This window comes from Hippopotamus amphibius, chromosome 4, assembly GCF_030028045.1.
Source record: "Hippopotamus amphibius kiboko isolate mHipAmp2 chromosome 4, mHipAmp2.hap2, whole genome shotgun sequence".
In the NCBI taxonomy this organism is placed as follows: domain Eukaryota; kingdom Metazoa; phylum Chordata; class Mammalia; order Artiodactyla; family Hippopotamidae; genus Hippopotamus; species Hippopotamus amphibius.
The window spans coordinates 14,618,927-14,645,144 of record NC_080189.1 but is presented as its reverse complement, the minus strand read 5'-3'; the positions used below and the strand labels follow the sequence as shown (position 1 = coordinate 14,645,144).

The 26,218-nt window shown below is 47.9% G+C and overlaps 1 protein-coding gene across 5 annotated transcripts; it reads right to left on the bottom strand.

Moving 5' to 3' along the window:
• Positions 1-8,501: 8,501 nt before the first annotated feature.
• Positions 8,502-13,514, bottom strand: LOC130851601 (replication protein A 14 kDa subunit-like). 5 transcript variants are annotated; one of them, XM_057732138.1, is made up of 3 exons: positions 13,290-13,514; positions 12,392-12,636; positions 8,502-9,203 (listed from the first exon to the last, which is right to left on the bottom strand). In XM_057732138.1, exon 3 carries the CDS (start codon positions 9,148-9,150, stop codon positions 8,785-8,787), a length of 366 nt encoding a protein of 121 aa, XP_057588121.1. In that variant the 5' UTR covers positions 9,151-9,203; positions 12,392-12,636; positions 13,290-13,514; the 3' UTR covers positions 8,502-8,784. The 5 variants fall into 5 exon arrangements, with proteins under 5 accessions (XP_057588121.1, XP_057588122.1, XP_057588124.1 ...); XM_057732139.1 differs by having other exon boundaries at positions 13,297-13,514; XM_057732141.1 differs by having other exon boundaries at positions 13,339-13,514.
• Positions 13,515-26,218: the final 12,704 nt, after the last annotated feature.

Sequence of the window (26,218 nt, the reverse complement as noted above, 5' to 3'; positions counted from 1 at the left end):
CCTAGGAAGTCCAACATTTTTTGAAATTGTGGTAAAGCAATATATAACATTAACCTCACCATCTTAACCATTTTTCAAGTGTACAGTTCAGCAGTGTTAAGTATATTTACATGGTTATGCAACAGCTTTCTGTAAGTTTGAAATTATTTTTAATTTTTAAAAATATTTATTTATTCACTTTATTTATTGGCTGCACTGAGTCTTCATTGCAGTGCACAGGCTTCTCATTGCGGTGGCTTCTCTTGTTGTGGAGCACAGGCTCTAGGCATGCATGCTTCAGTAATTGTGGCTCACAGGCTCTAGAGGTCAGGCTCGGTAGTTGTGGCGCACGGGCTCAGCTGCTCTGCAGCAGGTAGGATCTTCCCAGACCAGGGTTTGAACCTGTGTCCCCTGCATTGGTAGGCAGATTCTTAACCACTGAGCCGTCAGGGAAGTCCCTGAAATTATTTTTGAATAAAAGTTTTTTTAAAAAAAAGAAAGAAAAGAAACAGGCAGAAGAAGAGGAGCCCTAGGAGGAGACAGAGAGAATAGGCACAGAGGAAGGAGGAAAATTGGAGACAGTGATGTGATGACAGCCCAGGGAGGAGAGTGGCAGGGTGTCAGCAGGAGTTTGTGGCCTAAGGGGTCGACTCTGCAGAAGGGTCACATAAATGTAAGGGGTAGACAAGACACACAAGACACACAAACCACAACCCTGTGAGTTTGCTCCGGAAAAGATCTCCACTCTCCTGCCACAGGCACTAATGGTGGGGAGGGAAGCCTAGAATATTCTTTGAAACCATTGACTCCATGAAAGAAAAGCTGGCTTCAGAATGTCCGCCAGTGTTTCATGTGGCTGAAGGTGGAGACCCCGGGGTGGAAGGCTGTCTCGAGGGCACGCTGGGTAAGTATAGGGGGGCTCATCCCCCAGGCACCCACCCTCACTCTCGCCAGAAAGGGAACACTGAGTCAAAGGGCACTAACATCGCCCAGTGTAGAGAGTAAGAGTTATTTTCATGGGCCTTTGGTGACCTCAGAGACAGAACTTTGGGATGGGTCTTGTGACTAAAAGAAGCTAAAATATGGGAGGAGATTCCAGGTAGGGAGCAAGGAGGCTCCAGCGATGAAATAGGAGAGAGTGGCCAGGAAGAGAGGCTGCTTGGAAGAGACTCCTCGGGGCCAGTGGCCGGCGGGTCTCAGGTACATGGGGAGGATGCTGCGTGTTCTCTGCTTTCTCTTCTATGCTGTAACTCCCCGGAAGCATCTGTAGACTTGAATAAATACCTCTTTCACCCTGTGGCACTGGTTGGGTGGTGTCCTTGGGTGTGAAGACAACGGGGTGTGTTCATAGCTGGGGATATTGCAAGCCAGCAAGAGCTCGGGCAGCCCGCAGGAGCAGGAGCAGGGCTGAGACAGCCCCAGGAAGGAGGACGGGAACAGTCAGAGAGAAAATTGCAAGAGTTTAAAAACATACAGGTACCGTATCCCCCCTGAGGTGGGGCGATCCTCAGAAACACTGGGAGTCACACTGTACTTATATGTGTTACTTATACTTACATGGGGAACTTTCTTTGTTAAAGTAAAGGGTGACCGGGACTTTCCTGGTGGTCCCGTGGTTAGGACTCTGTGCTCTCACTGCTACAGCCCCAGGTTCAATCCCTGGTCAGGGAAATAAGATCCCACAAGCCGTGCAGTGTGGCAAAAAAAAAAAAAAAAAAAGGGTGACCTCAGGGAGCGAAAAGAATTAGGGACACACAGGTTCAGGTCACAGAAGAAGTGAAATTGGTTCTAGGGGCTGTCCATGACCTTGGCAGGAGCAGATTCCATGGAGACATGTGGCTTGAACTCGCTGAGGAGAGCATAGGTGGGGAGAAAGGAGAGGCAGCCGGTGTCGACAGCTGGCTCAAGGTTCTTGGCTGTGAAAGGAGGAAAGATACGGGTAGTGGGAGTTGTCTGCCCAGAGGTGGAAATGCTTTGCGTTTGTTTTCAGATGGGAACAACTTCAGAATATTTAATTGATGGTGAGGGGGAAAACCAGTAAAGAGGAAAAGATGGAAGATTTGGGGGAGAAAGTAACCAACAGAAGTGGGATTTGGTTGGTTCTAGGGCACTGCAGGTTGGAAAGAATCCCAAACCCTGTGAGATAGGGGCTCAGCCCAGACACCACTCAGGGGGATGTTCCAAAGTCCCAATGTCATCATTTTTACTTTGAGCCTTGGGAACTTATTGGCAGAATCATTAAGAACAGGCCTTTCTACTCTACCATAATCCCCTAAGTGGTGGGGACCCTCTGATGAACAGATGACATTGAAGTAGACTAACATTTCCTCACAGCCTACTAAGCATTACATACTTGAATATATTTAATTCTCCCAGCAGCCCTAAGATCCTCTAATGGGCATGATTATCCCTATTCTATAGATGAGCAGACTGAGGCTCGAAGAGACTAAGAACAAGCAGCAAGTGGTAGAGGAGGGAAACAAGCCTGGATCGTATTCTGAAGTCTATTTTCTCTTCACTCTAGCCCTTAGGAAATATACTCTAAGCCCCTGAGTCAAGAAAAGTATGTCTGATTACCTACAGAATTATAAAAGTATGACCAAGCTTTCTTTCTGAGGCCTCCCTGGATTTTCAGAATTACAGAAATGCATCCTTCTATCCCTGAAGGATATGTCTACACAACCTGTCCAGTTTGTTCCTCTTGAAACCCAGAAACTTTGCCCCATTGCTCCTAAGTTTCTCCCCCGGCCACGGAGCGTTAGAACTGCTGAGCTCCATGGTAACGTGACAAAGCAGATAAGAGAGGAGTTCATCTGACTCGGGCTCCTCTCCTGCCTCAGCTCTGGTTGCTCCTATTCACCTCTGAGGTGCCCCCAAGAAACCCCAGGACTTCATGGAACAGTTTAACAACGGCAGCTATTGGTCATAAGGTCTAACTTTTTATTTTATGAAGATACTGAAGCTCAAAGAAGTAAAGTGATCTGCCTCGGGTCTCACGAAGAGTTAAGTAGTTTATAAATCCCAGTACACTCTTTATTTCACAGCTTCTAAATCCAGCTCTCTCTGACAGAGACTTCTAGCTGCCTCCCCAACCCAACAGCAATGTTCCCTCTCTCCCTTGGGATAACAGAACCCTAACTTTATTCTGAGTAGCACTGCACCCTGCTTAAAGGACTAATTTCCCCAATCTTCCTTCAATTTGGTTTGGCCATTAAGTTTTAGCCAATGAGGTATAAGCAAATGTATTGTATGAGTCTTCCAGGAAGTCTCTTTGTCCTGTTGCTTGGAAGTCAGATGTGATGGCTGGAGCTCCAGCAGTTAATATGGACCACGAGGATGAGGCACACCATCTAGGGAGGGTAGACAGTGCTGGACAGAGCCTGGGTCCCTGGAGGCGGTGAAGCTGACATAATGCAACTAGACTATGTACATGAGAAGCCACTTAATATATCTTGGTTAAGTTGCTGTTGTGCTGAATGTAAACTAGTTGATACAAATCAGGAACAGGTTCAACAGTTTTCCCTAAGCCCTAAGGACAATTCCCAACTATATGGCCCCAATGCTTATCTGGAGCCTGGGAAGGTATGAATAGCAGCCTTCCACTCACTCTCAAAGCCTCTGTGTGCTGTGTTTCCTGAGGCAAGAGGTCAGCCTAGCTGCATTACTCAGTCCTTGTAGGACTAGGTCATCTGAGCCACCAATACAGGCTCATCAAGAATTTGTAAGTCTACATCTGGGCTCTATTTCCAGAACTCCCAAAGCCCAACCACTTCCTGAGCCTTCAAGCTGCTGTTTTCCCTTAACCTCAGAAAACCCCTGAGGTTGTGTGATTATGAAACCCAAACAGGGGTCAAGGAAAAACATAAGAAGTCAAGAAGAGAGACTACTTAACCTTGTCCATAGAAACTGAGTAAAAATATATTTAGCTGTGAGTGAGGCAAAACAAATCTATAAATATAAGATTAGAATCCAACAGTGATAGAAATAGCTAGAATGGGATCCTCAAGACTTCAGTAAAGTTTTCCATTAAAGCAACAAATTCAACCTTGCCGGAAGAGATCGGAATGTAGGAAATTTCCACTTACTTCCCACTGATGAGAAGCATCTTAGAAAATGCAACCCTGTCTGAGCTTAGCAGTCCCTCAATTGAGCAAGCACTACACCATCACTGGAGCTCTGGCCCCAGCTGGAAGAGAAGTGGGGAAATTGTACCTGTCACTGAAAAGACACACAGGAGCTGGTCCGTGCCTTAGCCCAGCTGTCAGGACAGCAGACGGGGGTTGGAGGGAGGACTGTATTGGTTCCCATATTTATGAAACTGAGGCAAAAGGAAGGTTATTTCCTGACAAGGATGAATCAATCGTGACATTTGCAACCATCTCAGTTATAAAAGCTGCAACAGAAGGGTCGTACTCGCTGGTGGAGGATATTAGCTGCATTAGAAGCGGTCCAGAAGCAGGTGAGAGGCTCCAGCACCTACGACACTAAGTACTACAGTGGGATCCACAGGGAGAGGATCTAGAGAGAATTCTGCCTTCTGGTTAGCGCTGTTAGCGCTGATGGGGGAGGCGCCCCAGTGATGCTGAATATGTGGATGGATGGGACATCATGCCTCGAGTCCTCTTTTTGCTCCAGCGCTTGCTGAGGCAACCAGCTGCTTGGGAGGGTCATCTACGATGCCTTGCCTTGGCTGTGCCCTGTGTTCTCTTGCTTTCTGGCCTGGGGTTCCTGTGCTCTCATGTGTGGCATCGGTAGCCCGCAGGAACCCACTCACCATGGCATAACGGCTGACTATCAGGAAACAAGAACCAGTGGACATTCTCCTCTCCCTTCCTTTGGGCAAACAATTCTTAGGCATGGTCTACATGGCCCCCAGTGGGATAAAGCCTCAGTTACCCAAAGCCAACTGAATGGGGCCTTTCCCTTTCCTGTTTTGCTTTCCCCAGTCGTCTCCCTGGGATCTCTTTTCAAATTAAATAATAGGCATGCCTCGTTTTAGTGCACTTCGCTTTATCGTGCTTCCCAGATACTGCGTTGTTTTTTTGGGGTTTTTGGGTTTTTTTTTTTTAAATTGAAGGTTTATGGCAACCCTGCGTCAAATCAGTCTATTGGTATCATTTATTCCAACAGCATTTGCTACTTCATATCTCTATGTCATATCTCTATTTTGGTAATTTTCACAATATTTCAAGCTCTTTCATTATTATTCTATTTGTTATGGTGATCTGTGATCAGTGATCTTTGACGTTACTATTGCAAAAAAGATTACGACTCACTGAAGGCTCAGATGATGCTTAGCATTTTTTAGCAACAAAATATTTTTAATTAAGGTATGCACATTGCACTATTGCACACTTAACAAACTACAGTATAGTATAAACATAACTCTTATATGCACCAGAAAACCAAAACATTCGTGTGAGTGGCCTTATTGCAATATTTGCTTTATTGCAGAAGTCTGGAATGGAACCTGCGGCATCTCCTGCCTGTAACCTACATGCAAGTCCTCGTCTAAGGCTCTGCACAGGTGCACCCCCTTTGGCAATGACCAGCCTTGTGAGGTCAGAATGCAATAGCTCTCATGTGTAAGAAAATACTGAAGGGAAAACTATTAACTGGGAATATGCCCTAAAGCCAGGGATGCTGAGGTCTGGGACAGTGTGGTTCTCATGCACATTCTTTGGGCTTCATCCTCTTTCTTCAACTCTTCCCTTCGAAGCAATTCTGTCCACAAAACCTCACCTTGCCAATTTCTACCGAGTTCCTGATACTGCATCAGTTCACAGCTCCTCCCTCTCGCCCAGGCTCTGGGCTCATTTCAGGTCACCCTCAGTATCTCACTGACAGCCTGCCTGGATCAGAAACGTCTCTCCTTCCCAATTTCTTCTCCGAATGTACAACCACCAGGCTTGATTTCACATTCAGAATTATTTTCAGCCTCCTGTCCTTTTCCCCCTACATCCAGTCAGGCAACAAGTCCTGTGGTTCCTTTAGAGACGTCCTAAACGTCTTCCCTCCTCCTCCCACTCCTTGGCCCCAGGCTGGGGCGCCTTTGCCCGCACTTCCCCACATGGCAGGTCCACCAGTCCGAGATCTTCAGTGCCTTCCTTCCCCTGATCTGTCCCGTGTGCTGTGCTTGGGCATCACTGACACAGCTGATGTTTCATCCCTCATGCCTCTGCAATAAGACGGGCTCTTGGGGGTCAAAGGTCCTCCGCTCCTCCTGGGAGTGCACAGAAGGGCCCACGAAGGCCACAGCAGCCTGGTCTCCCAGGAGCGAGTGGGGAGACAGGTTTGGGTTCTCCGGCACTGACTGGCTACGTTGCTTTCGCCATAGATGTGGCCTAAGTGCCACAGCTCAACCACCTTCCCACAGCAGAGCCTTTGCTTTTACAAAATGCCAGGGCCAATGGTCATTCCAAAGCATTCCATTTTCATTTTTGACATTTTCATTGTTGCAAAATTTTTTGTCATTTTGAACCAAAATTGCTCATACTCTAATTTCGCCCACTGGCTCTTGTCCTGCCCCTGGGCTGTCTCTCTGCTCTGCTCTGGAGTTACACACATCAACCTGATCCCTCTTTCACATGGGGGCTTTTCAGACTTGAAGACATTTCCCCTATGCTTTTCTCCTGCCTACATGCTTTCAGCTCCTCCAGCTACTTCCTAAACGACTTGGTTTCCAGGTCTTTCATCATATCCCAAGTTCATTCATTTATCCAATAAATAATTAATCGTGCACCTACTTTGTGCCAGGTCTTGTTGGGCGATGGAACATAATGCTGAAAAGGACAGACTTGATCTGTTTTCATGAAGTTTATTTCAATCTAGGGCATGCTTGAGTTTATTCTTGTTCCTCTTAAACTGTGATAACCGTACTGAATGTAATAAATACTTTGTCCCCAGGACCAGTAACATGTACAATGGAGCTGTTATGTCCCGTGACCTTCCCCGCGACTTGAATTTCATATTCAATGGAAATAGAAAAGCACTGGACCTGAGGTCCAATTCCACCTCTGTCACTTAAGGATATAAGCCTCTTTGCAACTTTGATTTTCTTTCCATAGGACAGGGATAAAAAATACCCTATCTCTCTGCATCATGCTGAGGAAAACACACACATACATGCAGTTTTCAGCAGCCTGAGGTTGAAATCAGATTGCTTTTAGATTGAGATTCCAAATCACAATGATTCTGAGGCCCCAGGCGAATGCAGGCCCTCAGCCCCACCCCTGCAGAGTCTCCCCTGGGTCTTTCACGGAGTCCTCAAAAGGGCCCCCCAGTTAGTCCCTGTCATTATCTTGTCCTTTTTCTCCCATGGCTTCTCTGGTTGAAGTCCACGGCCCCCAACCCACCAGCAGGAGCCTTGGGGCCACCAGCGCTAATGGCACAGTGTCCCTGGGGCACCTACCAGGCTCTAGGCGGGGGTGGGGAGATGCTGTCAAGCCCCAGAGCCTGACCCGCTGATGACCCAGCAGTGCTGATTCTATTCAAAGGGGGACAAAATGCACCTGTCACTCGTCCACTCTGCATCTCCTGCAAGCAACTTTCAGCAAATACTCCCTCCTCTCTCCCCCAAAAGAACAAATTAACAAAAACACCAATTTCCACAGGAGTGAGTTTAGGCCCCCTCCAGTCATTTGCACCCTCTGAATTCAGACCTGGCTCAGCTTGAAGAATGATTAACAGGTTCAAACTGGAACTGTGACCCTCTACACTCAGGTGACGTGAATGGTGGCTGGCCAGCTTCCCTTAGGACAACGAGGTGCACCTGCCCATCTGGGTGGCCTTCATGAAACAAAAAGAGACTCGGCCCCAAAGCTGAACTGAAACATCCACCTCCAAAAAAAAAAAAAAACCCAGAAAACTGCCTACCACTTTTAAAAGATAATCACCTACCACTTTTAAAAGACTCCTCCCTCCCAGCACCTGGGCTGCCCTGTGGGTGAAGCCACCAGACCACACTGCAGCAGGAGGCCAGAGGACACTACCTGGGAAAAAAAGAAGGGCGGGGGGGGCCTGGAAAGTAATGCTGACAGCGGTGTGGCAGAGACAGTAGAGCATCTGGGAAACACAGAGGTTCAGAGAAAATCAGGCAAATGAAAAAACAAAGCTGTTATCTACTCCAGAGGAAGACAACGGTTGTAGCAGAAAGGGGTATGGTCCTACGGCACTGCCTGGGTTAGAGGCCAATAGTATTTTTCTGGTCCTAATAACATGAACACTAATCATTTCATCAAATGTTGTGACATAGGGACATGGTGGGGGCAGGTGAATTCTCAGCTACCACTGTTGGAAGTCAACAGGTCACATCCAAAACTGAAAAATCAAGCAATAGTAATAGAAGCATATGATTTAGAACAATAGAGGTAAACACCAGGTTAAAGGCTATAGAGAGTGGCTGCCTCTGGAGAAAGCCAGGGAGCAAAGGATGAGGGTGAGAGCGATTTTCATTACAATTTTAATATATTTATTCCATTTCACCTTATTTTTTCTCTTTTTTTTTACCATTTAAACTTTTATTAACAAAACAGAAAACTAAATTCAGCCAACTGCTTTCTTCTTGCATCTAATCTGACCATATGCCAGAGAAATGACTCTTTATGAGGACTTGGGTGAGAACTGTCAATAAACCAGTTCTGTCAAAAGCGGCATACTGGAATATCTAGTAAAGTTAGGTAAGTGAAATTAAAAAGAGAACAAATTCAGTATTAAAAATCACAGGAATCTCTCCTTCAACTATCAGGGGCCTCCTGTAACAGTCTTCAAAATAGCTCATTGGCAATCATAAAAAATTCATCCAGTTCAACCACACTGCACAACCCCCAAAGGAAAAAACTGAGGGAACTCATGGGTAATTTTCACAGCTTCATTGTAAAGTCCAAGATCAAAAGGATGGTTACCTTCTTTAAACGGGACATAAGATGCACACATAATGGTTGCCTTAGCTGTGACTTTTCCAACTACTTCCACGATTCCAGAGATTTCCTCATCAAGAGGCTCCACCAACTCAATAGTTCCATTTTTTCCTTCTCCAACTGAAAGAATAAACATTTTCCCAGTGGGATGAATCTTCTCCAGCCTCCCTACGAAGCAGACGGGCTGGTCGATGAACGGAGCTAGCGTGCTGGTGTTGATGTGCGCCTTGGGCGACTCCATCACGTCCACCATGATTGCAACACAAGACCGGCCTCACCTTATAAACTATATATATATGTAGCATTCTGTTAGAGAGACAGAGGAGATCATTTTATATAAAACAGATTCTCTCAGCTTCTACAAAGCAAGGTTTCAAAAATCTTAGCGCTCTGTGGCAGCCGGGCGGCCATCAGATATGTGGTCGCACATATTACTGACCAGTACTACAAACCGAGCGACTTAACCAACAGACATTTATTGTCTCACGGTTCTGGAAGCCAGAGGCCGAGATCAAGGTGTTGGCAGGGTTGGTTCCTTCTGCGAGGGAGACTGCTCCAGGCCTCTCTCCCAGCTCTGATGGTTTGCTGGCAACCTTCGGCCTCCCTTGGCTTGTAAACACATCACCCCCATCTCTGCCTTCATGTTCACAAGGCATGTGTTCACATGTTCACTCCCTGTGTGGGTATCTGTGTCCAAATCTCTCCTTTTCGTAAGGTTTTGTTTTTTTTGTTTTTTTGGCCACGCCACACAGCATATGGGACCTTAGTTATCTGACCAGGGGTTGCACCTGGACCCTTGGGAGTGAGAGTGCAAAGTCCTAACCACTGGATTGCCAGACATTCCCACCTCATTCTAATTTAGCGAATGATACCTGTTATGAACCTATTTCCAAATAAAGGTCACGTTGTGAGGTAGTGGAGGCAAGGACCTCAACATACGGGGGGGGGGGCACAATTCAACCCATGACACTGTGTTAAAACTGGAAGGTGTCACTGCTGTACTTTGACACAAATTGGCCACTGTGCTGGCACAGGACACCTTAGTGCGGACGCCTTCCTACGATGCCGCCACGCTTGCCACCTGCTGCTCCCGATTCAGCCCAGCAACGGCGCATCCCTCTTCACCGCTCCCTGAACACACACCTCTAAAAGGCACTCTGGGGACGTCCCTGGTGGTCCAGTGGATAAGACTCCGCACTCCCAATGCAGGGGGCCCAGGTCTGATCCCTGGTCAGGGAACTAGGTCTCACATGCTGCAACTAAGAAGCCCACATGCTGCAACTAAGACCTGGCGCAGCCAAAATAAAATAAATATTTTTAAAAAATAAAAAAGGTACTCTTGCTTCCTGCCAACACAATACCAATCACTGTGTTCTCCCACTGTGTCACTTGTCCCAATTTCCCTCAGCCATCCCTGCTCAGCCACCAGATCCTTACTTACCGTCCCCCTCCCTCCCATTCGGCCAGCTCCTTTTCCCCTCACATGGACTCGGACCAGGATGTCCCAGATTCCCCACAACAAGAAGCTGTAAACTGAATCCTCAGCACAAAAGAACAAAACGCTTCCATCCCCATGTGTCTGAGTTACACAGCCATGAGCAGAAGTCCTTACCGGCCACTTACTAGTTGGGAGACCACTTGCTAGTTGGGCAACACTGGGCAACTTAAGTTCCCTGCAGCTGCATTCCTACCAGTAAAGTAGGAACAATAATAGTAACCTACTTCCTAGGCTAAATGACATAAAACATGTGATGCCCATTTGTTATTACCTTTACAACTGCCACGTGTTACTCCTTTATACCTTCTTCCATCTTATTGTGTTCAGAGCAAAGTCTGGCTGTGCTCGACCTCCTACCCACCTTTGATTAAAGAGAGGCCCCCCTCATTGGGGCTCCGCTGTGCGCCTCAGTTAGCAGTGATTCTGTGGCACCTGTCACCCTCCCCATCCTGTCCTGCTAATACCCAAGTGGCAGTTCAGCCTGACTGCTGTCCTCTTGGGCCACCCAGGGCACACCTGTCTGTAGGACAGCCTCCAACACACTCTGCCTCAGGTAACTAAGGGGCCTTTGGAGGACACCCCCAGCCCAAAAGCAGCACTTCTAAAACACTTCTTAACAAGTAAATGATTCAGGATTTCCTAGGTGGCGCAGTGGGCAAGAAACCGCCTGCCAATGCAGGGGACGCAGGTTCGATCCCTGCCCCAGGAAGATACCACATGCCGCAGATCAACTAAGCCCTTGAGCCACAACTATTGAGCTCATGTGCTGCAACTACTGAAGCCCACACGCCTAGAGCCCGTGCTCTGCAACAAGAGAGGCCACCGCAATGAGAAGCCTGCACACCACAACAAAGAGTAGTCCCTGCTTGCCGCAACTAGAGAAAGCCCGTGTGCAGCAACGAAGACCCAACACAGCCAATAAAATAAATAAATCTATTAAAAAAAAGTAAATGATTCAGTAAATAATGTTGATTTGCTTTGTGAAATTTTAAGACAGAGTCAAGTTACATTATCCATGTCATTAAAGATACACACATTCCATTCCCTTCTAAATGCAGGCAACAAAGTACCCAGTTGAGCGCTGGACAGCGAGTCTGTGAGAGCCTTTTCCAGTTGGGAAGGAAGAACAGATCAAGTCTGGGAGCAAATCTCTGCGGGAAGACATGCTGTATAGTTTGTCTTGGAGCATCCTGGTCAAGAATTCCACTTCTAGTACCATTTGGAGACGGCTCTAACCAGAAAACAGCAAAACCCTAAACATTTCTAAAAGAATTCATCAAGGTCTGCTGCCTGTGATTCCTGTAGAACTTGTCGCGGCAACAGAGGCAACTTTTGTTTCTTATTTGTAACAGTAACAGTGATGAGAAGAATAGCTCACCTTTCATCACTGTGCTGACTGTCGTCCAGGCACTGTTGTGTTTTGCGCAGTTTGTTTCATTTGATTCGCCCAATTCACTTTCAGTGAGGAGGTGCTCAAGAAGAGGGCTAGGTTCCCCAGCTGCCTGACCCTAAGCCTTCAGGTTCTCTCTATAAACTGCGGATAATACCCACCCCAAAGCATCGTTGTGAGGATTAAACGAAGCCATGCAGGTAGAGCACTTTAGCTCAAGATTTTCCATTGCAATCTCATAAAGAAAACTGAATGATACATTTGTAAAATACGTACTGTATTGATTTAAAAACAGCAACAGGAAATGGAAAATTCTGAGATCCTTTCTAGAATATTTCACCGGGCCCTTCAATACATCTACCCTGGTGGAGGTGAACTTGGAGTGCTGTTTGATCTCTTGATCCCAGTAGCCAGTCTCTGCTAAGCCTGGCGTCACCCCACATCAAAGCAGACAACGCGAAGTCAGAGGAGCCGAAGTACGGCCCACACTTCAAAGGGAGTTCCTCTTCCGGAAGCTGTTAGAGCCTTTCAAGGAGGGTAAACAGCAGAACACCTCAGGGGACTCACAGAGAGGTACAGCTACATCCAACTGGCTTCCTCACTGACCTTTCAGCAACGCGAACCTTTCCGGGACCCAACCAGTACACCCGCGAATGAAGATGCCGCTCTGTACAGAGGATGTTGGTCCCACGCCTTTCTAACTTCCCTTCACATTAAAGAGCAGCCAGGAAGCCCCATCACAGAGTGGGCCTTGTTGGTGGTGCCGCATCTTCCTTTCTGATCGCTGTCAAGTCCACACCGACAGCTCTGATTCCTGGGCTGCCGTCCTCTGGCTTATATATTGGATGGTTCTGTGATTAAAAATCACAACCAGAAGTAAAACACTTCTATTCTGGCCGGGGGTGGGTGGGATATGGGGACGGTGGGGAAGGAGGCACCTAAAACGATCTGCTTTCTCCTGAACTGGGGCCCTGGGTCCAGCATTTGAAGCCCCCTCCCTGCCCTCCTGCCGCGGGCCCTTGGCTACGCTGGCGGTAGATGCTCGGGTCATCACACCCTCTCCACCTGCCTGTGGCCCAGTTTTTAGCGAGAGGCAGGCTGAGGCCGACTGGGGAGTTTCCCGGGGCTCCCTTTTATACTATAGCTGGGGGGAGGGGGGCGGCCGAGCGGCGGCGGACCCTCGTGCGAGCCCCGGGGTACCCTGGCAGACTCACTCTGCGCGATCGTACTCCCCCGGCCCTCCGCAAGACCCAGAAGCATCCCCTTTAAACCACCCCACCCTCCCCCCACCCCCGCCGCAGCGCATTCACACCCTCTTTACAGCCTGATCCCTCCCACGCCTCCTGGCACCTTCCAGACCTCGGAGAAATCTTCCGCCCCGCACGCCTGCAACCCTAAGACCCCTACACAGCCCCTCAACCCCGCGCGTTCACACCCTCCTCGCCGCCTGCGCACAGCCGCGACCCCCGCGCGCTCGCACCCCCCGACTCCCGCACGCTCACACCTCCTACCCAGACGCGCCTCCCGAGAGCGCACCCACAGCCCCCTCGCACCCCCAGCCGAGCCGGCGCCGGGCGGGGGCCGGATGCGCAGACGTGCCGCACGTGCGCCGCGCCGTGATTGGCAGCGCCGGCCCCGCCCGCGCCCCCGCGCCCCAGCCCGGCGCTCAGCCTGGCTTGCGGAGGGGCGTCCCGAGCCCGGGCGGCTGCAGCTGGTCCCGAGCGCAGGGGCTGCCGGGGCGCGCAGGCCGGGCTACTGGGTTCGCCGCCCGGGGAGGCCGGGGAACAATGCAGCCTGATGGGAAGCGTGTGTGTGGTTGGGGGAGGAGGGGAAGCCGCTAGAAAGCGCCCCTAACTGCACCCGTGTTCTCTAGCTTGGTGGTGTTAAAATAAGCTTGCTCTAAAGAGGTGTAGATGCTGCTCCTGCCGAGTGAAAATACTTTCTGTAAGTGAGGAAAGAAATGTCCCACTTTATTCTGTTGGTGTCTGGGGCCCAGTGCATGTAAACCCCAGCGATCTTCAGTCCGCTGAGGAGGGGAAGAGTTGGGGAGGACCCTGAGCGTTTAATGCGGGCCTGAGAAAGTGACAAAGGCACAGCTCGCGTGGCCCTGTGATGCTCCGCCTCTGAGTGGAGGACCAGAAAGATGTCCTTTAAGGGACCGGCGGTGGCTGGGTTTAGCTGGGGAACGTGTCCCAAATGAGGCGATTTGAGCGGAGGCTGTCGATTCCGGGCCTACGGCTAGAATTGCGGCCGGGACGGACTGAGCGCGCGGAGGAGGCGGGCGCTCCCAGGGACTGATGGGGACAGGCGGCGGCGAAGGCGCAAGCAGCCCTGAGTGGTTCTCGGCGGCGAACCGCAGAGGAGCTGTCTCTCCTCATCCCAGTAGCAGTCAGCCAATGAAAGATACGAGCAGGAGGTCCCCAGCCAATGGAAACCTGCCGCTTGCAGAGGAATTGCCACTGGAAACATTGATGGAGACCTGGCCAAGCGCTTTCTCTTGGGGGATGCTTTCCCAAAAGCCTAGGACAGGTGTGTATCAAGGACCAAAATATCAAGAGCGAGTTCATTTATTCAGTCATTCGGATTAGAGCGCCTGCTGTTTGTAAAGAACACGCCGTGGCGGGAGGAGGGGTAAAGGAAGAAAGGAAGGAGGGCTGAGCGACGGAAACGCGCTCCCACCCTGAGCGTCTAGGAAGCTGGTGAAGGGTTTCTCCCGCTTTTCTACGTTCCGCGTTATTTCTCTACCATAAACGTTAGCATCTTGTGTTTGCGATGTTATCTTGTGCTTTACAGTTTCCAAATTGCTTTCACATGCGTGGTCTTATTCACTAATCCCTATAACCTAAAAAAGTTATTACTCATATTTTACTAGTGAGAGATGTGGGGCTCAGATAAATTAAATCATCTACCCAAAGTGACACAGCTGTTAGTGATAGCTTTGGGACTAGAACTCAAGTGTCCTGACTGCAAATCCAGGGCTCTTTAAATTTATCAAAGGAAGGAAACCAGGCCTACTTTATGATCCTGGTGCCCAGCACACACCCAGCAATTAAAATGAAATCCAGAAGGACTGGGTTAATTTTTTTTCTTTTACCTTAGTCATTGCTCTTTCAAATTGCCCCTTGAAACACAGATTAGCTCTGCTGTTATACACCTATGTGTGTAGAAGAGATTCCATTGATTCACTGCCAGGAAAGCCAGTACCATCGGTAAAAGCAAAATGTGGAGAATGAGGATGGGTTACCAACTGTGGACTTCCTCCTCACCTACAGCCCTCAGGCCAACGGGAGACCTGAGGCCCTCTTTGTCTTGTCTCATATTGGTCCACAACAGGAGATACTGCTTCCTGTCCCATGGGCTACCGCTTTACCTGCCGAAAATAGGCTACACTCAAGGGGAACTCTGAGGCCCCTGCCTCAGCCATTACCATCACCCCAGCCCTGAGGAAACAGAAAATGTCCCACCCCTCCCCTGGCCACAATAACACATTTTGTTTATTTATTTGGGGGTGGGGTTGTTTGTTTTTGGCATGTGGGATATTAGTTCCCTGACCAGGGATGGAACCTGACTCCCTTGCATTGAGAGCACAGAAGCCTAACCACTGGACCACCAGGGAAATCCCACAATGACACTGTTAAAAGGAATTTTGCTCCCAGAATATTTGTCGCTCTGGGACTTGCTGTGTCTCTGCCACAGATGAAGTTTCTGGCCTGTTCAGCAAAGTCGATGGTGTCCTTAGCTGAATGCCCATCAGAGTCTGCTGAGTTTTTTTTTTTTTAAGTATATATTATTGTTCAAAGACTTGCGCGGGATCTTAGTTCCCTAACCGAGGATCGAACCCAAGCCCCCTGTAGTGGAAGCGTGAGTCTTAACAACTGCACCACTACTGAGATTTTTAAAAATGCACATCACTGAGCACATGTCTGGACTGTGATTCAGGAGGTCCTAGATGTGTATTGTTTGTTTTAATTACTCTGAAGTGATTCAGATGATCAGCCAGGTTGGGAGCCCACAGATGTAGAAAGACTTCTATGAGAAAGTCTGCGATAACCCAAGGGTGAAATAGGCAGGTTATTGCTTAGAGGAGGAACCTATCATTCAGATGTTCATACTGCCTAAGAATGTGCAGAATGACACTCTGTTCATGAGAGAATCCAAAGGAGAACTAAAGCTCCTCAAAGAAGGAAAATTCTGTTGAGTAATCTAAGACCTTAGAGGAATATAGGGCCAGGGAACTGGGTGGTACCTTACTTTCACCAAAATAAAAATTTAAAGTCAGTACTCTAAATAGAGATAAGGTCCGTGACTCACATTTTACATAACTTCTATTCTGATCAATGGACACTGTTTGCTTTATTTCTATTTATCATGCCTTACCCTCTAAACCAACACTGTTCAGCATGGTAGCCACCAGTCATGTATGGCTTGAGCACTTGAAATGTGCCTAGTCCAAACAGATGTGCTGTCAGTGTAAAATGCACACTGGATTTCAGAGACTTAGCCAGGAAAAAATGTAATAGTCCAGTATCACCTTTAACATTGATTACATATTAAAACAGTATTTTGGATCTGTTGGGTTAAATCAAATACATTATTAAAATCAATTTCACCTGGGTTTCTGTTTTTGTTTTAATATGGCTATTAGAAAATTTTAAATTACACATATGGCTTGTGGGGGCAGAAATTCTTGATCTAGGTGATAGAGATATGTGTGTATGTGTATGAGTGTCGAAATTCATCAAACTGTGCCCTAAGCTTTGTGTACTATACTGCTGTATGTAAATAAAAATCAATTGAAAAAGTTGAAAAAAAAACCCCACAAATGAACAATGGCTTCCTGTTGCATTTAGAGCAATATCTACGCTCCTCTCCTCGGTCATCAAGACCTAGCCTACTTCTCTACCTCATCAGATATCATTCTCCCCAGGGCTCACTGACTGTCCTGCTTTTCACATGTGCCTGGCTCGTGCCCGCTTCTGGGCATTGGCATTTGCCTTTTCCTCTGTTTGGAAGGTCTTCCGTCCAGATCTTTACAATAATTCATGTCTCAGCTCAAATATCATCTCCTTTTTCCTTGAGCATCTATATCAGTTAGAATGTTGTTGGTCAAAAGAAACAAGAAACCCAAATTGGCATAAGCATTGAGGGGATATAGTGGCTTGTGGAACTGAGAAGTGCAGAAGCCAGTCGGGCTCCAGTCAGGGCCCTGGATCTGCATCTCTGTGATTCTCTGACTGTTCCCCTCTTCGATGGGTCAGCTCTGTCCTCATGCTGACCTCCTGTACGTTAGCAAAATGGCTGCAGCAATCCCTGGCCTCACATCCATATCCCACCTTATCCAGTAAGAGAGTTTCTTGTCTTCCAACACTCAAAGGGAAGTACTGGACCGTTACTTAAGTAAGAGACACCCATGTGCTGATTGGCGTATCCCTGAACCAGCCCCTGAACCAGTCACTGCTGAAAGGACCCGGATTAGACTTAGGCAGCTAAGTCCGCATCCCACCCAAATCTCCAGGCTGCCTGGAGATGTATTTGGGAGATGTTGATGGGTGCTGGGGAGGCCTCCAGCAGTGTCCACTAGACCACCCTACCACCTCAGGGCTGGGCAAACTTTGTCTATGAAGGGCCAAAGAGTAGATAATTAGGCTTTGGGTATGTCCTAAGGGTTTATTTTGTTTTATAATCCTTTAAAAATACAAAAATCATTCTTAGCTCATAGGCCTTACAAAAATAGGGCGAGGGCTGGATTTTGCCCAAGGGTTGTAGTCTGCCCGCCCCTGAACTAGCCCGTTATGATGCCTGTGGTGTCTAAACTCACCTTGCTAATTTGTTTCCCTGACTGCAACAGAAGCTCTGTGAGAGCAGGAACCCTGCCTGTCTTCTCAGCACCTAAAATAGTGCCGGGCACATAGCAGATGCTCAGCAAGTGCTCACTGGATGGATGGTGGAGCACGTCAGGACCCAGTGCCTAGCTCTGACCTGGGTTTTTCTGCCCTCCCTGTCTGGGAGATACAGCTGCCCCCATACTGACCAACGCAGGAATGGGCAGGGCTGATATTGGCTCACGAGGTGTCTTTACGAAAATCAAGAAAAGCTAACCCCTTCTGGCTGGTGCAGCTTAGCACCCATGGTGAGCGGGTGACGACTGGACTCCAGCCCCCACCTGCCCCCTTGCAGGGCATCCTTGGATAAGACGCATCTTGCACGGCTGTATAAAGCAGCTCTGGGGCGGAGTTCTAAGATCTCACCTTTTATTGTTCCCACCCTCGATGGCAAAATCCTCTGTTGGTGCTCTGCCTACTTTTACTCTTTTCTCTTTCACCAACTCCCAATTCCCTCTTTTTCCAGTTTTCTTCAATAAAATGACTACAATTTGCATGTATTGAACAGAAATTCTCATTTGGTACTTGGAAGTGTATCCAAGTGTAATAGAATGAGGCATAGGGGGAATTGTGATTGGGGAGGGATTTCTGTCCTGTGGATCTTCCACACCTCATGAAAGACAGTGGGAAATGAGAAAAAGGATCAACCGAAGATACCAAGGAAATAGGGAAGCTGCCATAAAAATACAGAGGGGTACATTGAGGGCTCATCCACCTGGGAAGATAAAGGCTAGGAAGGAATAATATCTGTTTGATCATGAATGTCGTGGTTAGGGTGGTCATGAGCTCATTCACCCAATCCTGAACTACAGCCAGGGGGCTCCGCTTAAAGTTTGAGAGGATGATGTCTAGGAATAATAGAAGAACACTGGACTTCACTGGATAGGTGGTAAGCTCATGGAACCCATTACCCCAAGCAGGAGTCAGGCTGGAAATTACAATGCCCAGTATGCTGTGGAAGACAGATGGTAATGACTTAGGAGGGGAATGAAGATGCCTTGGGATCTGGGGATGTGCCCTTGGAGGCTGCAGACAGGAAGCACAACTGGCTGTTTGCAGCCCTTCCCATCATGCCCTTGGCGGAGGCAGAGTTCTGAACCAGGAAGGACCCAGAGCCGAGGCTGCCCCTGCACGCCCTGGGCAGTCTGGAAGATAGCCTTGCTGAGGGGAGGGGGTCTCATAGATGACTTTCCCCACTTGGGTTTCCTTAGGCCAGCTACAACCTATTGCTGAGCATCCTGGGGTCACTGAGACAATAAAATGATGTTTGTGGAACCTTTACATGTCTACTCTGCCCAATGGGAACTCACCAGTTGTCGTTACAACAGCTAACAAATATTACGTACTATGTGCTGTAAGCACGTAATCACTTAATCCTTCTAATAGCTCTCTAAGATGGGTCCTGTTATGTCATCATCCTATTTGACAGATGACAAAACTGAGGCAGAGGGGAATAACTTTTCCAAGGTCTCTTAGCTAATAAGTGATCCAGGATTGAAACTCAGGCTGGCGGACTCTGGAGTACACACATACCACTTCCCCGCTACACTGGGGTTCAGGCCACTGCTGCACTTCTGCTGGGAAGACACCTCTCAGCTCCAGGCAGGTGCTGCCAGGAAGCAATGCAGACCCATTGTATCCATTTTTTTAAAGTCATGAGGATTAACATTGGGTTCTAGATTGAACAAATCCAGCTAAATCCCCCTGAACTCATCCAGCTCCTGACTTCTGCTCAACCCACGCCACCTCTCCAGCAACATGTCTTCCGGGCAGGATGCTGTGCTCCATGTCCATGGACACAAGTCACTAGGCATGAGCTCTGAGCAGAGCAGGGGAGACTGGTAGGACACATGCACAGAAGAACCTCAGGGGCAAACGCTGCCAGGCTGGGGTGCCTCTGGGTCTGGGGTCTGTCCCCAAAGGAACAGGCTTGCTAGCCCTGTCGCTCAGCAATGATTAGTAATCTCTTGGGTCCCTTGCAGTTCAAGGACTCAATGAATCTGTGAATGTCATCCCAGAAAGCAACATCTAAGACTCTAAGGCAGAGAGAGATGCTTGATGTGTGGGATATAAACTGATTGTGGCATCTCTGTGGCATATAAACTGATCGTCCATCCTAAGCCCATAAACCACACAAAATGTGCAGAACCCAAGACTACGTGGCATGGTGTGGGCTGAGAAAACTGGCAGGGCACAGGCAAGGAAGGCAAGGAGCCTGTGGCATCGAGTGGAGCCTTTCTACAGGGTCACCCCATAGGGTTGGGCAGGTCTTGCACTGCACCTTGAGTGCACAGGGAGGACCAGGGGCCTTCTTCTAGATTGCACAAAGACACTTCTCTCTAAGCTGAGCGCTCATGGGGCTGTGTGCTCCCAGAGGAGGGACCTTTTCTCATTCACATCAAGTCCCCATATACAGCAGGGGGACTCTGCAGAAGTTTGGGGTGCTGCTGTACTCTTCCACATACCCCCACTGTATTCGATTTCTTTCTTTCCATCTTTTCTACTATTGAGAGTGCAGGCGGGATTTGGCGGGGGGGGGGGGGGGGGGGGGGGCCAGGAATTCTGCCCTGGTTCACCCACCCTGACCTTCCTGTGGGGCTCTTGGGGACTGCCGTGCACACACACGGGATGAAGGCGAACAGCACAGAGCCTGACACACCACCCCGGGCCAGGGACCCCAGAATCCGGCGCTCTGACTCCCCTCCCCCCCGCCCCCACGCAAGTCCTGGGAGGAACAGGAGGGAGGGCCAGGCTGCCAGAGGACCTTGGATGTTTCCTCATTCTGTCCGGAACTGGAAAAGCCAGCGAGAACAAGGTCACCCAGCCCCTGGCAGCAGGAAGTGGGAGAAACGGGGCACACGACCCTTTACGCACGGGAGCCCCGCCCCCTCCTGAGTGCCGCTCAGCCAGTGCCCTGGGTCCTGCCCAAACGGATGAAGGCTCCCCCAGGGAAGCCAGCAGGGGCGGAGGCTCTCTCCCTGCAGGAACGAGGTCTCATTGAGTCCTCACAGTTTCCCTTTTCACAGATGAGGAAACTGAAACACTGGCTAAATAAGGATAAGGAATTTGGTCAGGGCATATAACTTGCAAATTGCAGAGCTGGGCTTTGAACCTGAGGTGGATGCTGTGGCCTCTGCCCAGCCTCTCCTTCGGGACTGAGGACTGGCCCTGCCTGAACGGAGCTGCCTCGTCCAACGTCCAACAGGAGCCCCTTCCCGGGGGCAGCCCCAGGCCAACTCACCTGTGTGGGGGTGGGGGTGAGGTATACAGTCCCGGCCCTGCCCCAGTTTGGGATGACTCTGGGATGGCGGAGGGGGCTTTTGTTGCAGCTGCGCTGCATTTTGACATCTTCTGCCCGCTCCTGCTGCTCTCTCGCTCTCAGCTGCTGATGCTGGGAACATCCCCCAGGAAACACTCGGCACGCAAGTCTCCCTCTCAGAGCTGGCTTTGGGGGCATCCCACCTAAGACACTTGCACTCCCCATCTCAAACTTGCCAGGATGGAAAAAACCAGGAGTCCAAACAGGGGAGGTGAGGCGACCCAGAGATGAACGACGGTGGAAGGCCACCTCCCCTCAAGGCTGGAGGGATGGGAGTGGGGGTGGCGCGGCGGCGGGCAGCATTACCTGAGCCCAGGGATTGCCCAGCGGAGGCTGGAAACACGGTGGGTCACACTGGGTCTGTCTGGGAGAAGTGGAAGCCCCTACAGGAGCCACCCCTGAAGGTGGGAGTGGGTGGGTAAGACCCTGGCTTCTCCCTTCCTTGCAGCTTGAATTTGATGATTATGGACGATTTATGGGCACATAGAGTGTAAACTTAGGTTGAAATTTGCACACATTTGGGTAATATTAAAAATTTACCATTTAAGTCTGTTCAGGGTCCATGATCATTTTTTTCTTTTCAAGGGGAAGCATTGCTTTAGAATGATAAGCCAGGGGGACGGCCCCAGAGCAGCACCAGCCTCAACCCCAGTGCCAGCCAAGCCCTCCACACCGTTAAAGGTGCAGAGTTTCTAGTGCTTTGATCCTTTATGGATTGGGGGTGGGTGGCCTTAAACAGCCCTGAGAGCCAGAGGATTTTAGAGCCAGGAGGGTTCCTCGCGGTTTCCTTGTTCACTCATTCTACCCAAAGCCCAGAGCCCTTTAGCGAAGCTTGGACAACCCATCCCATAGAGGGAACCCCACTGCTTTGGGGGACCATTAGTCCTGGGGATTGGAGACACCTTGGGGCTTTTTAATCTCAGCCTAGATGGGTACTTCTGTGTGTGTGTGTGTGTGTGTGTGTGTGTAGTTTCCACCTTTGTATTTCACAGGAGAATGGTTGCCTGGGCACATCTTTTAAATCCAGAGGAGTCACTGGCATTGGTAATAGATTGTGACTATATTTGATTTGTATTCCAATAGAGGGAAAGCTCCAGGAAGGAACACAAGATCCAGTGGAGAGATGAGGACGGAGGAGGCTGGCCCAGCTCCTGGCTCCAAGCAGGCCAGGCCCAACCCTGGAGACAAGCTCTTATCAGCCGGCTGGGGACCTGGGCAGAAGGCACATCTGCTTCTGTTTATTCTTCCTCTTTATCTTAACGGGTCACCCACCTATCACTCCCTGGAATATCCCTCACCGCCATTCGGATACTCAGGTACCTCTGCCTGCCCCGCGCAAAGACCCAGGGAGGGAGGGGACGGGGGAAGACAGGCCGGAGACTTGGTGTCCGGGTTAAAAGGCTCCTCACTAAACACTGCCCCAGGTTTAACTGGACACTAAGGTCAAGGTAGAAAAGAAGGAAAAGAGTAAAAGGCCAAAGACCTTCCTTCTGGGAAGGAAACTGGCGGGTTGCTAAGAGCAACCTTAGCTCTAAGAGAAATGTAATTACATTTAAATTTCAGGTTACACCTAAGCTAATAACTATAACTGGAAATTCCTGTTGGGAGCAGGAAGTTTTCTCTCATTAAGAGATAATAGAGAGTCACTCGCCCTTGAACCCAAAACGGTCAGTTTCAAGCTGGGAGGAATTTACTTAGGTAGGGCCTCTAGCAGCCCACAGGGCACCTTTGTTCAGATTAGAAAAAGGGACGCCTTCCTCCAGGTGTCACAGCTCTCGACTGGGCAAGTTCCCCCTCCTGCCCACCCCTCCCCCCCCCCCCCCCCATCTTCCCCGGCACTCTGGGACATTGAGAACCAGGGCACAGTTACATAATCACAGCAGCTCTCCTTCCTTCCCCTAGCTATCTATTCCATTAACCTGGATGGCTTAAGCACTAAACAGACCACCCCAGAAACAGAGAAAAATGCTATAGCTGTGAGAAGCTTGGAAGGCTTTAAGACTAACTTGGTCCAAAGTCCCTACTCCAGTTCATTCCATGATAAGGCTTCTGGTTGAGTTGCTAATCACATTCCAGGTCTGACCCAGGTTATCCTGAATTGTGATTATTGGCAATTTGGAATTAATGAGAAAGTTACCAAATTTCTCAAGGATTTCTTCCTTTAAATTTTGCGTAATGCCTATCATCTTAAAGCATGGGGGTTTTGTTTTGTTTAATTATAGATATTATGAAGTTCAGTTCTTTTAAAGTAATTTCTCCTTTTGTAGCAAAATTGGCAATATAGCATGGTGGTTCCAAGCTTGATTTTGGAGTCAGAATGATCTGAGTTCCGATTTTAACTTCTCCACGTGCTAGATGAATGGCCCTCTACAATTTACTTAACTTCTCCACACCGTGCTTTCCTCATCTGTAAAATGGGGATATGTAAGAGTATTTACCACAAAGAATTAGTTCATGAATTAAATGAGGTGATACATGGAAAACACTTGCAGACTGCCAGGTACACAGTACCTAATAAACATTAGCTACTATTAAGCTTATTTTAAATAGTAAGGAAAGTGACATCTTGCTTATGGGTACTTGAGAAGGATGGCCATGTTTTCTGTCCCTTGAACAAATGGCCAATCCCACATCTTAGGCAGGAAAAGTAAGCTTAGGACAAACTGTGCCAGAAGACAAGGAAGTATTCAAAGACACAGGAGCTAGCTGGAAAGGATTCTTACTGGCCAAATTTGAGACAATTTGAACATCAAAAAAAAAATAATGACTATAGTTGGTAACACAGCGAATAAAACAAAACCCACATGTTCACAGTGATATTCAAAACGAAAAAGGAAGGGAAATACCAACCAATAAAAATGGAAGGAATGAAAGAATTGGAAATCACTATTTTGCAGCCCCCAATAAAATAAGAGATTTAGGCAAAGATTATCAATGGAACCACTGGATGAAAGGTTATCAGAGAGTAAGATATTCACTTTCTGTTAAAATAACACCCACAGATGACTTACAAATTACCAAGTGGAAAATTCTCTTTGCAATGGAGAGATCTGGTACTCAGCATCTTGACCAAGCAATCAAACTGTGCATCACTAATACTGCAACAGTTTTGCACCTTCTGATGTGATATAATCCAAAATACACAATACCACCTATGAATTATTTTTGCCAAAGTGATTAACATACTTCTAACCAAGCCTCATGACCTACATTCCAGTTTACAGAAAATATGGGGATAGAGGAAGAATTAAAATACCAAGAGAAATCAAAAAGACACATTCACAATGCGGAACATAAAAGACAGTTGACCTGTGACAAAGGCTCTCTCCTTGTCCAGACTTTAGTCAGGTTCCTTTGAACCCTATTTCAACTAGGCCTTGACCTTGGTCCCCACCCTGTCTTGGGCCTACCCAACCCAGTCTTAGCAGAGTGCTGCTAAATCATCCCTGCACCCTTACTATCTGATCACCCTTAATATCTAATCGAGTTCCTCCTCTTCTACCCATGAGAATGTCTAAGCCCTTGACCTATCTTTGGCAAGAATCCTGTTAGGCCAGTTTAGCAAGATTCCCTACCCCCCTCTTTCTAGTATATCTCCATCCACTGATTGCCTCACCTGCTCTTTGGCTGTAAATCCCCACCTGTCCTTGATGTATTTGGAGTCCAGTTCCCTCTCTCTCCCCTGTTGCAATAATCTGGAATAAAGTCTTCTTTATAGTTTGAGAAATTTTTTTTCTTTAACACCTGGATACTTCAAAAACTTAGTCATTTTTTAAAAGGGTGGATTACTATGGAATAAAAGAAATTAGAGAGACATAACAATCAAATGAATATCAGATACCTTGGTTGGATCTTGACCAAAAAAGAAAAAAAATCTGCAAAAGCTGTTTTGAGGACAATTGGATCCTTCTGATTATGGATTGGAAAGTATAGATTATTCTTCATTTTCTTAGGTGCGCTAATGGCATTGATTAGGAGGAGAATGTCCTTACTCCTGTGAAATACCTGCATTTCAGTAACTCCTGTATTTAGAGGTTATATTAATTTTCTAGAATTGCTATAACAAATTACCACGGACTGGGTGGTTTACAACAACAGAAATGTATCCTCTCTCAGTTCTAGAGGCTGGGAGGCTCAAATCCAGGTGTCAGCTGGACCATGCTCTGTCTAAGGCCCTGGGGGAAGATCCTTCCTTGCTCCTTCCTACCTTCTGGTGGGTGCTGGCAATCCTTGGTGTCCTTGGCTAGGACAGCATTAACTCCATCTCTGCCTCCATGGTCACTTGTCCTTTCCTGTGTGTCTCTCTGTGACTTCAATCTCTCTCTCTCCTTATAAGGACATCGGTTATTGGGTTTAGGGCCCACCATAACCCAATATTCTCTCATCGTAACTTGATTACATCTGCAAAGACCCTATTTATAATAAGGTCACATTCACTGGTACCAAGGGGTTGGGACTTCAACCTCTCTTTGGGAAGATCATAATTCAACCCACAACAGGAATAAAATGTCAGGATGTCTGAAATTTACTTTCAGACATCTCAGCAAAAAAAATTATAGTTAGAGAGAGAGAGAAAGGAAAAAAAAACCCAAGTGTCATGAAATGTTCATAATTGTAGAATCTAGGTGGAAGGTATAGGGTGAGCATTATATTCTTTCAACTTTTCCATAAGTTTGAAAGGTTTAAAATAAAAAGTTGAAGGAAAAACAGATTCCTAGCAAATCCCCCATCCACAATCCTGTTCTGTTTCATATATCTGAGGCAGGGCCCAGGAATATGTATTTTTAATGAGGATTCCCTGTATTTATTTTTTGGCCACATCACACAGCATGTGGGATCTTAGTTCCTTGACCTGGGATTGAACCCGCGCCCCCTGCATTGAAAGTGTGGAGTCTTAACCACTGGACCGCCAGGGACATCCCAGGGTTCCCATTTTTAATAAGCACTTGAAGGTGATTCTAATGCCCTGGTAGGGTTGAAAAGTACTAGCTGATGTTATAAACTCACATGGATATTATTTAAATCCCCTGCCACCTTTCTGCCAATATACTCTGAGATGTATCCTTTTGAGAACATAAATTTATGTAAAATTAAATCAACCAACACAGCATGCACATACCTGCACACAAAGATGGCGAGTATTTCAGTGAACACTGATCAATGTAACAATGTCTAACAATTTATTATTAGATATATATTTCACAATAGGGAAACATATCCGAAGTAAATTTA

Excerpts from the sequence above, each read along its gene's own strand:
- LOC130851601 (XM_057732138.1), bottom strand. The coding sequence starts at position 9,150 with ATGGTGGACGTGATGGAGTCGCCCAAGGCGCACATCAACACCAGCACG.